We start from the raw sequence: 18,195 nt of genomic DNA, 5'->3' as shown, positions 1-18,195 counted from the left end.
ACATATAACAAACTTTCTAATCATGATGTATGCTGGAGTGAAATTCAACATAAATTTAAAGTAAGTCTTAAAATGTTAGACACAACTCACAAGAAAGAGGTCAAAAGGTTAAATTTTCCTCACCATGGTCTTGACCTTTAACCTATGTTGGATAAAATTTCATCAAACTGTGTCTTTATTTTACAGACCATCCTAAAGTATTAGATGACTGGATTACAAATTCCTAGCTATGATCTTTACTGGTATATAACATACACCCTTGCTATGAACACAAAGTATGTCATACCTCCAGTGACAGGTGCAAATGTCTGCAATAAAGAAAGGAAAACAAAGTACATCTATTAAATTTTTATTATTTAATGAAATCACTAGGAATTAAAAATGGGTAATTAGCTCGTTTCTGTTAAAATCTGTCTATCAATGTACAATTTATTAGGAAATTATTTCAAAAGCATGTACCAGAAATAAAATAAAAAAGACTTCAGATTTGATCTAAATTCTCTTCATCATGTAGTAAACATCGGAATATGTCAGTCAACTACAAAATATGCATAATAAGAAAAGGTCATCAAAGATAAAAACTGCTGCAACAATTGCTGGTACTGGTGGTGAAAATCTTACCCTACCAAGTATGGGGAGATCACTCTGCCTGACCAAAACCAAGCAATATAGAATGTTACCCCAAAACCAAACTACTGGGCAAAACAAACATTAATCTTTCATTTCTTGACTACATACAACTTCAGAAAATCAAAGTAGTAAAGGCTGAAATTACTTTTAATTTCTTTTATAGAATATATGTATGAAAATATTAATTAATCTTGTGATTTTAGGAATGAGATTTTAGCTAATGGTATTGTTTACTGTTTGACATGACATATAGAGTGATTAAGACATTTGTCCCCAATTAAATCAATCTAGAACCAACCCTACCAAAGGAGAACCTATCAATGAATTTCACAAAGAAGAAATAATTAGTTTTAAATAGGCCTTCTGATCAACAGTAGGGGGTCTCTATCAGTATATCTCCATTAATATTTTGATTGAGGATGCGGGGGGGGGGGATGACGAGAAAAAATCAATAAAAAGCTTAAAGAATTATATTTATGTTCACATGAATAAATTTTTCCTGACATCATATAAATTGCTTTCTGGAGTCACATGACTTTGAAGATATGGATATTGAAAGCACAGTTTTAGCCATGAAGAGCATCCTGAGTAGGACTGTCTAAGTACTGCCACCTGTATTGCATAGGTACTTGATTGTTATGACTCTGCAGAAATAGCTGCTTGGACTTTCTCCAGCAATCTATCGACCATTGGGGACCTCTCCTTTAGCTGTCTTCTCTCCAGTAACAGGGATCTAAAGAAACAGTTATAATGTCTAATTACCTTACAAACTCTTAGAAAAGTCCCTTACATTAATATGTTGCAGCCTTCATTTTGCCTTGAAATTGTGATCTCAGTCAATGAACAATGTATTAGGTCAAGTGTGCAATAGGTGAGAAACAAAAACACAAGTTTTTACTTACAACTTAACTGATAGTCCAGTATCAAAAATGTAACTTATCTACAAGTAGATATGATACTATGAATTCATCTACTATAATAATCAACTCTCAAATCATGTCCATATTGAGAATCATGTCCAGTCCTTGTATCGAGTCTCGGATTCGGCCAATGTGGGCATGTGAGAGAGCTTGCCAGTAGCTTCTTGAGGGTTGGTGGTTCTTTCCGGGGATTTCCTGGGTTCGTCCTCCACCATTAATACAGGTAGCCATGTATAGCCTATCACATGCTGAAAAATGGCATTAAAGCCTACAACAACAACAACCAGTCCTTGTATCATTCTATCTAGTCCATATATAAGATCATATTCAGTCCATGTAAAGAATCTGACTGATAGTGACCCATGTATGGTATCTTATCCAGGCCATATGTAATTATATCTAGCCCATATATAGTATCATATCAACTCCATGTATAGTTACACTTGGTCCATGTAGAGTATCATATCAACTCCCTGTATAGTTATCCTTAATCCATGTACAGTATTATATCAACTCAATGTATAGTTATCCTTAATCCATGTACAGTATTATATCAACTCAATGTATAGTTATCCTTAGTCCATGTAACAGTATCATATAAACTCCCTGTATAGTTATACGTAATCCATGTACAGTATCATATCAACTCCCTGTATAGTTGTCCTTAATCCATGTACAGTATCATATCAACTCCCTGTATAGTTATCCTTAGTCCATGTACAGTACCTTATCAACTCCCTGTATAGTTATCCTTAGTCCATGTACAGTATCATATCAACTCCCTGTATAGTTATCCTTAATCCATGTACAGTATTATATCAACTCAATGTATAGTTATCCTTAGTCCATGTAACAGTATCATATAAACTCCCTGTATAGTTATTCGTAATCCATGTACAGTATCATATCAACTCCCTGTATAGTTAACCTTAATCCATGTACAGTATTATATCAACTCAATGTATAGTTATCCTTAGTCCATGTAACAGTATCATATAAACTCCCTGTATAGTTATTCGTAATCCATGTACAATATCATATCAACTCCCTGTATAGTTGTCCTTAATCCATGTACAGTATCATATCAGCTCCCTGTATAGTTATCCTTAGTCCATGTACAGTACCTTATCAACTCCCTGTATAGTTATCCTTAGTCCATGTACAGTATCATATCAACTCCATGTAAAGTTATCCTTAGTCCATATTCAATATCATATCAACTCCATGTATAGTTATCCTTAGTCCCTGTACAGTATCATATCAACTCCCTGTATAGTTATCCTTAGTCCATGTACAGTATCATATCAAATCCATGCAAAGCTCTATCTATTTAATGTACAGTACAGGTATTGCTATATCTAGTCGATGTCAAGTACCATATCAAGTCCATGTATAATGTACAGTATCATATCCAGTTCAAGTATAATTATATCTAGTCCCAATAGAGTAACATATCCAGTCCATGTTCAAATATGTTTATTCCATGAACAGAATCATATCAAATCCATGTATAGCTAAATCTAGTCCATGTACATTATCATATCCAGTCCATGTATAATTATACCCAGTCCATGTATTTTATCATATTCAGTCCATGTAGAGTATCAAGTCCATGTAAAGATATTTCTCACCCATGTGACAGAGATATCTACCTGTTTTGCTAGCTTACTTTTCCTATCTCAGTCTGGTTATCTCAGAAAAGTCATCTCAATTATGGTATCCATATGCTAGGGACTACATTATCAAGAGATGCAAGCATTGTTGTCTTCTGCTTGGCCTGACGAAGTTGTTTTCTGATCAAACAAACGAAGACACTCAGGGAAATTTACCAAAATAGTTTTTGGAGGAAAGAAACAAATAACTTACAATAAGAAGATTTTATTTAAAAATAAACGATAAAGGTAAATCAAAAAAAAAAAAAATGACTCTTAAAGGTAGGAGAACAAAAATCGTATAATGTTTACTCAAATGTGCCCCAGTTGAATCAAACATGTACCTGCAACCATTAATGATAAAAATTGCACTTACCATGAGAAGGAATCATTTATTTGTCCACACATAATTATTCCACAACTAGATTTCCCTGTAGCATATCCTTCTACTACTAGTAACAACACTTGCCATATTTCCAAGAGAGAAAATATAAATATTCCAAGAAACTGTGAACTTGATAACTTCAGCACTTGGTTATCTACTAGAGTCTGTATTTGGAGGGTGTTACATACATGGGGGTAACTTCACAATCAATATTAATTACAACACCAGTATGTCATAACAGTTTCACCTCCTCCAAACAAAAGGAGAGTTATATATGATAGTGACACAGATCTCTATCTCTATTTACCCATGAATAATCCAATCACGGTCACCCATGCCACATTTAAGTCTTCATTATGGTCTGTATAGAACTGTGTTCCCAGTATCGTTTCATTATTTACAATATAAGTTTTCTAACTTGGAACTGATGAAAATGAAACATTTTCATAAAATAAATATTAATTATTTATTGTTAATTTCATATAACATCCATATATTAAATGTGATAATACCTCAAAACTATCTAAAGCTTTATGATATTTTTTTTGGTCACGCATAAAGATTGTGTACTTAAGATGGAACAGTCAAGGCACAGCCCTCATTAATGTATTTGTATTAATGCACCACATGTATACAACTGTACATGAAGTATATTGCAAAAGTGAAGAATTTTTTATTTTAAAGTAAAGGTAATTATTGGGTGAGAAAAATAATCAACATTGGGGTTTGCAACGAAAATAAGGAAATCCCAGTCACGGGATTACATTATATGTCTCCCCACTTGGCAAGTCTCATGGGAGACAGATAATGTAACCCCTTGACTGGGATTGTCTCAGTGCAGACCAAGCATAGATTCCATTAATCTAGTCAATATACAGCATCATATCCAGTTCGTGAACAATTATATCAATTCCATGTAAGATATCACATCCAATGTTTAGTTATATCCCGTTCATGTACAATGTTATATCTGATCCATATACAATTATATCTAATCCATGTACAGTATCATATCCAGTCCATGTAGAGTTATATATAATCCACGTACAGTATCATATCCAGCCCAGGTATAGTTATATATAATCCATGTACAGTATCATATCCAGTCCATGTATAGTTATATCTAATCCATGTACAGTATCATATCCATTCCATATATAGTTAAATCTAATCCATGTACAGTATCATATCCAGTCCAAATATAGTTATATATAATCCATTTACAGTATCATATCCATGTATAGTTATATCTAGTCCATGTACAGTATCATATCCAGACCATGTATAGTTTAATCTAATCCATGTACAGTCCTAATATCCATTCCATGTATAGTTTTACCTAATCCATGTACAGTCCTAATATCCATTCCACGTATAGTTAACTCTAATCCATGTACAGTATCACATTCAGTCCATGTATAGTTATATATAATCCATGTACAGTATCACATCCACTCCATATATAGTTATATCTAATCCATGTACAGTATTAAACATCTATACACTGAATCTGCCTGACAGTGTATGACTACCTAAGTATCCCATATTACTATGTCCCCATTTCTCCATGTCTCAGTTTTGCCTAATTTCCTTATCTCTGTATATGTCTCCATCTCATTCTGTACATCTGTCTGTGTGTCTGCCCTTAACTTGACTGCATGGCATACCCATCCATGCTTCTCTCTCAAAGTCTGTACAACCAACTGATATACATATGACCCACTAGCCAGCCTGTTGGTTTTGATCTACCTCTGAATGTATGTCTGTGTGTCCTTTTATTTCCCCACTGATTGATAAGAATGAAGATTTTTACATGAGACTTGATGAGCAGTTAATATGAATACAAGTACTAGACCTACTGACACAGGCCACAGATACCATGATTTTTTTCACTTTGAGTATTTGTTTTCATGGTTTAGTCAGAGATTGCATTTTTTTAGCACAAGAATTCATGGGTTTCATTTTGGCATATTCAGACTGGCTTAGTATTTTATGCCATAAGATCACAAATTTGGACTGGCTTAGTATCTATGGCATATCATGACATATTTGGACTGGCTTAGTATCTATGGCACATCATTACATATTTGGAATGGCTTAGTATTTATGGCATAACATCACATATTTGGACTGGCTTAGTATTTAATGGCATAGTATCACAATTAGATTATTTAGTGCCAAGGATATTGGAGTTAATTGGCTTCCTCAAGGACACAATGTGGTGGCCAATATTGGCTGATCCAATGGTAGGATTCAAACCTGCATCCATCAAGTCATCAGTCCATCATGCTAACTGCTGAGCCACCATGGCTCCTGCGCTCTGACAGAAAAGGCATCAATAGCAATGATACTATGTATATAAATCTATGCCTTGCAGATACCACAAGATACCACAATATCCATGAAAATACTTATACAGCCTCATCATCCTCCACAATCAAGTCATATCCCAAATATGCAGCAAATAAGGTCACTGAAGCAGGAAAAGTAAGTCACTGTGACCTTCTTTTACTTCTAATGAGCAGTACCCTCCACAATCAATAAACCTATAACCATTCATGATTGCACATTCAATAGTTTCCTAGAAAAGAAACTATATGACAAAGATTAACACTCAAACTACCAACAACAATCATAAGTACTGTTGGAAAATGATATTACCTATGCTTCAGAGACAGAAGAAAAATTGGTACCCCACCAAATAGTGAACTGACACTATACTTCTGTCAAGAATAATTCTGAAAATTGTCGATTTGTCATTGTTGTTTTTTCAGGTAAACAATATATCATAAATTTTAAATAAATAATTGTTCAGCAATTTTGGAAATGTTACCGTGCTATCTTGTGATGTATGGGCTCTTTAGATTTTATTGCAGCATGAAGCAGCAGCAAGTTAAATACATCCCTCTGAAAGAGAAAGCAGGAGTAAGTTAAACACATCCCTCTGAGACATAAAGACTGTTTGTGAATATTCAACACAACATTATAACACATGATCATAAGTTTAGGTTTCATAAGAAAACCCCTTTCCTCTATCTATATCCATGTGACTCAAATTTACATGTGAACACCTCCACTTGCTTCTTCTCGGTATCTTTACTCCCTGTGACAAAGTCGTGACTTTCTTTTCTGACTTTCTAAATTAATCAAATTTAGATGCAGAAGAATATTTAAATTTGAATCAAACTCTGCAATTTATTTCCAATATTTAGTTTTACCTGTAGATGTAATATTTAATGTCATACATGTGATATCTACAGCATCAATTAAGCTTATGATCTTTAAATTGAGAGACCTTCTCTCCGACTTTTTATACTTGTAACCATTTTGTCAAATTTCATGACACGTTTACTGAATTTTCTCCATAATTGGTTTATGTTCATATTTAAAAGTTTCCCTTATTGTAAAGCAAAAATTGAATGGATCTGGGCTTTGGTAATTTATGTATATCACAAGTGCTTAATTTATTATCAGATAAAGCTAAGAAAAAGAATGATACCTACAATTCTTTAACTAACTTTACATGTGAAAATGCAAGACATTTGGCTTGGCAGAAACACAATTACAACAATGGCCTCTTTATCAATGGAATTAAAATTAAATATTTTAAGTCCCAAAAATATATTTAGCCTCTGTGATGACTATTTTAAGTTCCACAAAGCATTTAAGTTTCAAACAGAATTTTAAGTTTCAGAAAATATATTTAGGTTTTAGAAGGAGTATTTTAAGTCCCAGAAATAACTTAAATTTCAAAAGGATTAATTAATTAATTTCAGCAATATGTAATGGTTATTCAATGTCATCCACAGCTGCCTAGAAGCCCAAGGCAAGAATTTGCAAGGTTTATTTTCATGTCTGTTTCTCAAAGTCAATTCAAGTTACGTGCCATACATACCTGAAAATTATTACTCAATAAGCATTTTGTCTAAAATGTTCTTCATTCATTTTGCTTTCTTTTTCTAGTAAAAAACAAAACAAATTTTAGAAAAAATAAGAACAATAAAAAGACAGACCTCCAATACATTCCATACCAATCTCCTGTATAAATGGCACTAGTCCCCTGCATAGGAAACACCAAACTCCTGTATAAATGACACTAGTCCCCTGCATAGGAAACACCAATCTCCTGTATAAATGGCACTAGTCCCCTGCATAGGAAACACCAATCTCCTGTATAAATGGTACTAGTCCCCTGCATAGGAAACACCAAACTCCTGTATAAATGGCACTTCTGTCCTGCTTAGGAAATACAATCACCTGTATAAATGGCACTACTCCCCTGCACAGGAAATACCAATCTCCTGTATAAATGGCACAACTCTCCTGCATAGGATGAACCACTCCCCTCTATAAATGGCACTAATATCCTGCATAAGAAGAACCAATCTCCTGTATAAATGGCACTACACTCCTGCAGAGGAAGGACCACTCTCCTGTATAAATGGCACTATTCTCCTGCTTAGGAAACACAATCTCCTGTATAAATGACAATACTCTACTGCATAGGAAACACCAATCTCCTGTGTAAATGACACTAATCTACCGCATAGGAAACACCAATCTCCTGTGTAAATGACACTAATCTCTTGTATAGAACACACCAGTTTCCTGCATTGCAAACAATAATCCCTAACATATGAAACTCTAATTATCTGTATTTGCAATTAGGACTTATCCCACATATGGAATGTTTACAAGCACCTGAACCATGTCCTAAGTCATTTTAAAAAAATCATATTTCTGTCATGCAAGAAAGTAACACTGTTAAATAAAACTGACACAGTTATGTTACTGTAAGAAAGTAACACTCTTCCAAAACTTGTCCCAGTTCTCTAAGCGCAAAACAGTATCAGTCTTCCAAAAATGACCCAGTTCTGTAAACGCAAGAAAGGAACACTGTCCCAAAAGATGACCCAGTGCTGCAAGCACAATAAAGTAACACTGTTCCAAAAATGACCCAGTTCTGTAGGTGCAAGAAACACTGTCCCAAAAGATGACCCAATTCTGTATGCACAATAAAGTAGCACTGTCCCCCAAACATTTACTAGTTCTGTAAGAGGAAGAAAATTATTCTATGCCAATAATTTTGCTGAATGACTTTTTTTTCTCCATATATATCGATTCAAATACCAATAAACAAGTTTCCTGAATTTACATTAATCAGATGCAAGTAAACTGCACATGCTGAAGACTCAACTATTTTCTCTTTTTATTTACATACACGTTTTGAATTAATAAATCAAGCTGCACTAATTTTACAAAAGTAACTGCAAGGCATGGTCATTAGTTTTACATACTAACATTTTAAAATCCACTTATAAGCAACATCAAGGGAAATTTTAGTAACATAAATTATTTGTTTTCTGTGAGACATTGCTCTTACAAACAGAGAATGTTAGGTGCTTTTATCTAAACATGTGTGGCATCATATGTATTATTATCTGTATACACAATCCAGGTTACCCCTGAAACGTACTGGTAATTCATTTCCTTTAGTGGATATCAGTTTTTGCAAGTCTGCAAAGAAAGACAACTTTGCCCATATAAAAATTTATATCCAGGTTATGTGCTCTTTCCACAAAATAAACATTGTGCACTACATCTTGAGATCTGTGGTTTGTTGCAACTACAGAATCCACATAAATTGGTTCCCACAAAAAATAAATATATATTTAAAGAATACAAATCATATTGCAAGTAACAGTCCTTTCAAGTGCACAGGATCACGTAACGGATCACATGTGTCAGGGATTGATTAAGATAAATGTAATAAACTGACAACAAACTGTGCAAAACTAGAATCTAACTAGCCTGTGCTCTTTCAACTCATAATGAGTCTTTTTCAAAGGCAAATATAAAACATAGACAAGACAAAGAAATAAAACAGAAAAACCATGTATAGGCTACTAAACATCTCCAGTAAGATTCCCAACTGGAGTTCTGAAACCAGGAAAGAAAAGGAATCTTACTGGATATGCCACCTTAGAACATTGACACCGAGTGGGTTAAAACAAGAAGACTAGAAAAAGACAGCCATGCACAAATAAAATTTTCTTTTGCAAACAACCTATTTTCTTTTAGATAAATCTCCAAATTTTCTTAATAGCCTGTAACTACTACTATAACGATGAAATATCCAGGACATAATTTGTGCTTACGTAAATTTACATAAAATAATAGATGTCATTATGGCTCATCGATTTCTGTCAATAAAAATATTTTCCAGCATCCTCAACGAGCTGAAATAAACTAGTTGAAACATAATACATTTAAAGGTTTATTTCCTGTAGAAACAACCATGTAAAGTTTGGCAAACACAATGATTTTTCTGTTTTATTTGTTTGCCTTTTCTATGTTTTGTATTTGCCAATACAAAAGACTCATTCAGAGTCAAAAGCACTCAGGCTAATTAGATATTAGTTTTGCACTGTTTGTTCCCAGTTTTCTGCCTTATATATATATATATATATATATATATATGTCTCCCTCTGTAACCTGAGAATGACTCCCTCCAATATGAATGATGTTGTATCTGAGAGGCAGTAGTATATCAACTGTCCCTGCATAATCCTCCACCTCGTAACACTGTATGGCCTCCAGAAGAGGAATGGATACTGAAGTAATACGTTTCATGTCTCCTTGACCATGCCTGAATTCAAAGAGGTTCAGAAATTAATGCATGGTCACTGTTTTCAAAAACAACTCCAGATTCCACTAGACATTTTCTGATCAAGTCATGTTTATAAATAAAGAAGTATGCTCTGTCAAACTGAACTAAAAGTATGCTGCCTTTCAAACAAACTTCTATATGTATTATATATCTTCAAGGAACACAAAATATGTTTAAATAATTATTACAATTAAACAAAAATGGCTGAAATAGAATGACTGTACTAGAAAAGATTCAATGCAGTTACCAAAAAAAAAAAAAAAACACATTTTCCACTCTTCAACTCTGATGTCAATCAGTTATATGAAGTTTACCAAATAGTGGATTATCTCTGTTCAAATTTGTTGTCATTGCTTTCCAGTGGAAAAAAAAGAAGAGAAAAATATCAGTGCATCTCTGCGCAGTTCACCTTAATGTTGAAAGCAAGATTTTTTCCCAAACACACCAATCAGATCTTTTCATTGCTGTTATTAGATTGAAATCATATTCTCTTCATAATTAATCCAGTACAATTTGTGACACTGTACAGTATGACCAGACAGAGTGGAACATTAAGATAGATATGTATACTACAAAGTATCTTTAAATATTTTATATCTGAATTTGTCTAATACTGAATTGTATTACTTTTCATGCTATGTGAAAAAATAAGCTATTTAATTCATTTTTTCTATTTTTCATGCATTCTGCTATAAAGTCTTATATCAGTGAGTTACAGTGATACAGTATGTTCAATGTACCAACCCATGAGGAACATTATAATCAGTGAGCAGTGAGTTACAGTGGTACAGTATGTTCAATGTGCCAACCACTGAGAAACTTTATAATCAGTTAGTTACAGTGATGCAGTATGGTCAATGTACCAAACCATGAGGAATATTATAATCAGTGAGTTACAATGGTACAGTATGTTCAATGTGCCAACCACTGAGGAACATTATAATCAGTGAGTTACAATGGTACAATATGTTCAATATGCCAACCACTGAGGAACATTATAAACAGTTAGTTGTCACAGTGGTACAGTATGTTCAATATACCAACGACTGAAGAATATTATAATCAACACGATACAGTGGTACAGTATGTTCAATGTACCAACCACTGAAGAATATTATAATCAACACGATACAGTGGCACAGTATGTTCAATGTACCAACCACTGAAGAATATTATAATCAACACGATACAGTGGCACAGTATGTTCAATGTACCAACCACTGAAGAATATTATAATCAACATGATACAGTGGCACAGTATGTTCAATGTACCAACCACTGAAGAATATTATAATCAACACGATACAGTGGCACAGTATGTTCAATGTACCAACCACTGAAGAATATTATAATCAACACGATACAGTGGCACAGTATGTTCAATGTACCAACCACTGAAGAATATTATAATCAACACGATACAGTGGTACAGTATGTTCAATGTACCAACCACTGAAGAATATTATAATCAACACGATACAGTGGCACAGTATGTTCAATGTACCAACCACTGAAGAATATTATAATCAACACGATACAGTGGCACAGTATGTTCAATGTACCAACCCTTATGGAAAAGTATAAACGATGAGCAAAAGGATACAACATTCTAATAGATACTACATTACATGTAGACAAAAATAGAAACCAATTCACCTTGAGACCTCTGACCCTAATGACCATGACCTCAGTGATCTCTGCATAATTTGTATATGTGTGCAGTGACACTTCTCAGCACCCCAGCACAAGAATGGTATATGGTGCTAAAAGATGATAAAGTTTAAGGAAAATCCTTAATATATCATATTTCAAGAATGTGTAACAGTAGAACCTGACTTGAAAGACCACCCTTTGTGCAAAAAAAATAATGATCTCTCAACACAGGTGGTCTCTCATAACAGTTCATAGCACTATATAATCAATAAATATGTGCTGGTCTCTTAAAATCGGTGGTCTCTCATAGCAGTGGTCTCTCAATACAGGTTTTACTGTACAACTGTCATTTTAGTAATTATCAAAAGGAAACCAGTACATATCATAAGCTGTAGTTCATTTTCACTTTTGTATACAACACTGAAACGCTAGTTATTGGAGGAGTATTTCAGGTGTACATATATATATATATATATATATATATATATATATATATATATATATATATACACAGTGTGACCCCGCTAAAGCATGCTCCATTATAATACAAATTTGGATATAACACAGGCGTGGTGTGGCTTACAAAATTTCATATACATGTATTTTTCTCATACATAACGAAAATTCTTTCTTAAAAGTAGGGACAGAACATAAAAAAAATTCATTTTGGGGAAGAGATCACATGTGAATATTACAAGATGATCATGGCATGGCTAATGAAATGTTATATGCATTTGTCTTGTAGACAAAAAACTAGTTTTTTCTTCTTATATGTACAAAAAATAACTGATAAAAATAATTAATCTGGGATTGTGTCAAGCTTTGCCAATGTCACAAACTTGGATTTTACTTTCTTACTGGTGGTGAATATACCAACTGGGGATGTTTTTCATTGGCAACATTGTTGGCTGATTAAAATTGCAGATACAACCATTGGTTTGGAGGAGAAATTCAGAGGCTCTATGACAAACCATCTAAACAGTGCATTGTTACATCATAATCTGCTTATCTTGATATCTAGCATGAGTACTGTATGTTGTGAGATATCTGCTTTTTTGTTGTTGGCATTTCAGCTAATGGAGATCAATGGACCAGGCATTATCTTGTAATTTTATCTTTTGTCAGATTTTCAGATACTCACTAGTAATTAATATATTTACATAGACTGACATTTTTATGTGGATGGTAAGTAAAATTAATTTTCTTTCACTCAGAATTAAATCCTTTAGAACACTTACATTTTCTGTAATAATCCCTGTCATCAAACCAGAATACCTGCATCTCTATCTTCCATTGACCCTTTGTTAAATTTTTGATGCATGCGTGGAAGGCAGCATCAATCCACTACCACAAATGTAATTTTTTTAAAAACATCCTACTTGTTGGTCTGTTCAATAGGCAGTAAGGAACAGTAACTTCACTAGATAAAATGACAGCCAAATCTTTTTAAAAAATGTACCCATAAAAATAGTTTGCTGAAATTTTAAAGAAAACATATTACCTCTGAAGCACTGAAAACGTTATGAAAACATACCTAGCAAATGGAAACAAAAATCAGTCTCGATTATGCAATACAATTATCTGATGTTGCTGCCGCAATAAGAAATTGGCATTTCTTTGGTTCTCCAAAGCTGTCCTTAAGTGGTGACTTCAATAATGCATGCACCCTTCATCAAAGCAAGCCGACTACAATCTTTAATAAAAGCACTGAGAACCTTTTTCAAAGGATGGATATTTGCATTTTCCAACATGACTAGAACATGTTAACTGTGCTATGAAAGTTTCCATTTTGCAGGGAAAAAGTTTATGCTTACGAATACTCCCAACAGTGGTTTAAAACACAAACTAAACTTTACCAACTTAGGACGTACTGAAAAGTAAATGTGCTTCGTCATTCATTATGTGGTTGTGGTTTTCCCACTGGATTCAGACTTATATGACCTGTGACAAAATTACTGAATATTTTAAATGTGTATGTGCATATTTTCAATGGTGTGTGTGTTTGTGTGATTTTAATTTTTATCATAGCTTTAACAATTTGTCAGTCATATCAATATGTGCAGTGTGGCAGTTTATAGTGATGTCTAGCACTGGGGCATCATGGCGCAGACATGTAGCGTGATGTCCCACCCAATCACATTATCCTGACACTAGGCCGACCAGTCCTAACACTAACGTCTTAATGCTAAGCACCAAGTGAGGCAGCTGTTAGTACCATTCATAGGTGAGTACAAGGTGTTGATGCTTTATTCATGCTATACACTAGACATATATATATATATATATATATATATATATATATATATATATATATATATATATATATATATATATATATACACATATATACAGTAAACACACATATTTACCAATTCATGGTTTTCTAAATAAAGTAAAATATTATATATGCCTTCTCTGTTTTCACTACAGGTATATTTCCCACATAATATACATTCATTTAAGATGATGAATGTGCCACTGAAGCACATATTTTACCACCTGAATTTACCTCCTACCCCCCACAAATTTATTTTGGTACATGCATCAATTTCTTCAGATAACTGACCTGGTTGCTTATAACATGGTTCGATCTACAACACGGTCAGGTTATATGGCTTCCAAGTATCATGTTATTGAGGAGTCACACTGTATATGTATATATTCTTGAAGATTGAAGGTTTTAAACATTGTACTGCTGGTATTTAAAGGATATTAAGACACTAATAGCATCCACCTGTTCTTTAGTGATCCCTCAAAAGTTTTCTGAGGTCATGGCCATATACAAATAGGATTTTCTATTTACCTTGAATGCTCATTATCCAAACCATACTCATATATACATGATAATATTAAAATCAAAAGAAAACTGACACCACTGATCTCAGCATGTCAGTAAAACTAGAACATACTGTATGCAATTACTTGTGAAAATATGGCAATTTTCCCCCATTTGTAATCCCTAGGTCAAGCTCAATTTAGGTTCCTACAGAATAAACCATATCCACCAAAAACTGATTTGTGTTGTCACCTCATTTTAATATGACCCACCTCATTTTTCAAAGAAATAACTGAGTTTGATTTCAGTCAGTTATCACTGAAGAGTTACACTGTGTTGTAATCCAACATACTAAGAGGCAATTGAGTGTCCCAGATCACATATTCACATAACAGTATGCATACATAGCATGTTATGTTCTTGGACCTGTTCTCTTCATTCTGTACACTCACTAGCCTGTCTCAAGTGTCATAGATCATCATCAAGTGTCTCACCAATTGTACGCTGATGACACCCAAATATACACATCTAGCCACCCAACTGAAGTTGATGCTACCATCCAAGGTGCATTTCTGATGTGAAATCATGGATGACTTGTAACAAGCTGCATATGAATGATGATAAAACTGAGGCCATTCTGATCACAACATAAAGACATTCTCATTCACATCCTTTACCTCAAACAATAAATTTCAGCAATGCCAACGTTAAATTCACACAATCAGTACAAAACCTAGGTGTTACTCTGGACAGTACTCTCACATTGCACCAACATGTCATGAACATATGCGAGGCTGCATATCTTGAGCTGAGACGCATCAGCTCAATTCGCAAATATCTTTCAGTTGATGCCATGACTAAAACACCTGTGTGTTCATTAGTACTTTCAAGACTGGACTATTGTAACTCAATTCTGTCTGGTTCATCTCAATATCTACTCCAGAAACTTCAAAAAGTTCAAAACACAGCTGTTCAGATCTTACTTAGAGTACCACAATCAGAGCACACCTCCCCGCTGCTCTGTACCCTACACTGGCTATCCATTTGATCCAGAATCGAACACAAAATTTGTTCTCTGTGCTACATTTCACTCTCGGACTCTAGTCCAACATACCTATCTGACCTCACCCATGTGTACACACCAGCAAGATAATTACGCTCCTCTTCTGACAATCGTATACTCATTATTCTCACTATGAAAACAAAGTCATATGGACAGCGTTCTTTTGCATACCATGGGCCAGTAACATGGAATGAATTGCCCACTGAACTTAGACACAAAGACACAGTGATCACATTCAAGAGGGCTCTCAAAACTCACTTATTTTGACTGCAAGAACAAACGTAAAGACCTAATAATGTTTCCTACCTGAAATATTCTCAGCATGTTTTTTATTTTTTTAATGTTTTTCTAATTTCATGTTGTTTGTTTTTGTATTAATATTATTATGTTTCTTATCTTATAGGTGTTATCTAATGTTGTAAAGTGCTTAGAGCTTCCACAGATTAGACGCTATATAAAGTCCTCATTATTATTATTATTATTATTATTGTTCAGAACCATGTAGTATAAGGCCTAACATATAACATGTTATTCAGACCCATGTAGTATAATGCCTAAAAAATAACATGTTATTCAAACCCATGTAGTATAATGCCTAAAAAATAACATGTTATTCAAACCCATGTAGTATAATGCCTAAAAAATAACATGTTATTCAGACCCATGTAGTATAATGCCTAAAAAATAACATGTTATTCAAACCCATGTAGTATAATGCCTAAAAAATAACATGTTATTCAGACCCATGTAGTATAATGCCTAAAAAATAACGTTATTCAGACCCATGTAGTATAATGCCTAAACAATAACATGTTATTCAAACCCATGTAGTATAATGCCTAAACAATAACATGTTATTCAGACCCATGTAGTATAATGCCTAAACAATAACATGTTATTTTTAATCCATGTAGTACAATGCCTAAATAACATGTCAATCAGATTATTTTACCACATTTGTAGGTCACTCAAAATTATCGCAGCTTGCCTAAGCTCTAAATCTGATTGGTTAAGATGCAAATAAGTTATCATAAGAATGACAGGTGAGTTCCATTCACTAAAAGACGGTAAAGATGATAAAAATACTTGATGCTCATGGGAAGCCTGATATCCAGATAATGTCATTACTCAGACTGGCTGAGTATCATGGGAAGGCCTGAAATCCAAATTATGAAATTACTCAAACTGGTTAAGGCTCATAGGAATGTGTGATATCCAAATGATGCACCAAAAAGGACAACTAGCGAAAAACATGTCATATTTACCTGTATATAAGCAAAATCATACATGAACATTGCATAGGCCCTGGATGTAACCAACACCAAACTGCACACTGTATAAGCCCTAGATGTAACCATCACCAAACTAGACACTGTATAGGCCCTGGATGTAACCAACACCAAACTGCACACTGTAGAAGTCCTAGATGTAACCATCACCAAACTAGACACTGTATGGGCCCTAGATGTAACCAACACCAAACTGCACACTGTATAGGCCCTAGATGTAACCATCACCAAACTAGACACTGTATATGCCCTGGATGTAACCAACACCAAACTAGACACTGTATAGGCCCTGGATGTAACCAACACCAAACTGCACACTGTATAAGCCCTAGATGTAACCATCACCAAACTAGACACTGTTTAGGCCCTGGATGTAACCAACACCAAACTGCACACTGAATAAGCCCTAGATGTAACCATCACCAAACTAGACACTGTATAGGCCCTGGATGTAACCAACACCAAACTGCACACTGTATAGGCCCTAGATGTAACCATCACCAAACTAGACACTGTATAGGCCCTGGATGTAACCAACACCAAACTAGACACTGTATAGGCCCTGGATGTAACCAACACCAAACTGCACACTGTATAAGCCCTAGATGTAACCATCACCAAACTAGACACTGTATAGGCCCTGGATGTAAACAACACCAAACTAGACACTGTATAGGCCCTGGATGTAACCAACACCAAACTGCACACTGTATAAGCCCTAGATGTAACCATCACCAAACTAGACACTGTATAGGCCCTAGATGTAACCATCACCAAACTAGACACTGTATAGGCCCTGGATGTAACCAACACCAAACTAGACACTGTATAGGCCCTGGATGTAACCAACACCAAACTGCACACTGTATAGACCCTGGATGTAACCAACAACAAACTGCATATGGTAAAGGCCCTGTATGCAACCAACACCAAACCACACAATGTGTACGCCCTGTATGTAACCAACACCAAACTGCACACATTATTGGCACTGTATATAACCAACACCAAGCTGCACACTGTGTAGGCCCTGCATGTAACCAACACCAAACTGCACACTGTATAGGCCCTGTATATAACCAACAACAAACTGCATATTGTAAAGGCCCTGTATGCAACCAACACCAAACCACACACTGTGTAGGCCATGTATGTAA

The 18,195-nt window shown here is 34.5% G+C and overlaps 1 protein-coding gene across 2 annotated transcripts in view; it reads right to left on the bottom strand.

The window, feature by feature from the left end:
* Window positions 1-333: 333 nt before the first annotated feature.
* The window catches only part of LOC149787216 (tetratricopeptide repeat protein 38-like), a 66,284-nt gene continuing 48,422 nt past the window's right edge, over window positions 334-18,195 (bottom strand). For both annotated transcript variants that reach the window (XM_089977715.1, XM_089977716.1), the window contains 3 exons: window positions 10,083-10,236; window positions 6,421-6,494; window positions 334-1,363 (listed from right to left, as the gene is read on the bottom strand). In XM_089977715.1, coding sequence (XP_089833841.1) covers window positions 1,267-1,363; window positions 6,421-6,494; window positions 10,083-10,236 — 325 coding nt within the window. In that variant the 3' untranslated portion in view covers window positions 334-1,266. The remainder of the gene's footprint in view (window positions 1,364-6,420; window positions 6,495-10,082; window positions 10,237-18,195) is intronic.

Source organism: Sinohyriopsis cumingii, chromosome 12 (assembly GCF_028554795.1).
Source record: "Sinohyriopsis cumingii isolate HCF-2022 chromosome 12, ASM2855479v2, whole genome shotgun sequence".
Taxonomy (NCBI): Eukaryota; Metazoa; Mollusca; class Bivalvia; order Unionida; family Unionidae; genus Sinohyriopsis; species Sinohyriopsis cumingii.
This window is presented reverse-complemented; position numbering and strand designations above follow the sequence as displayed.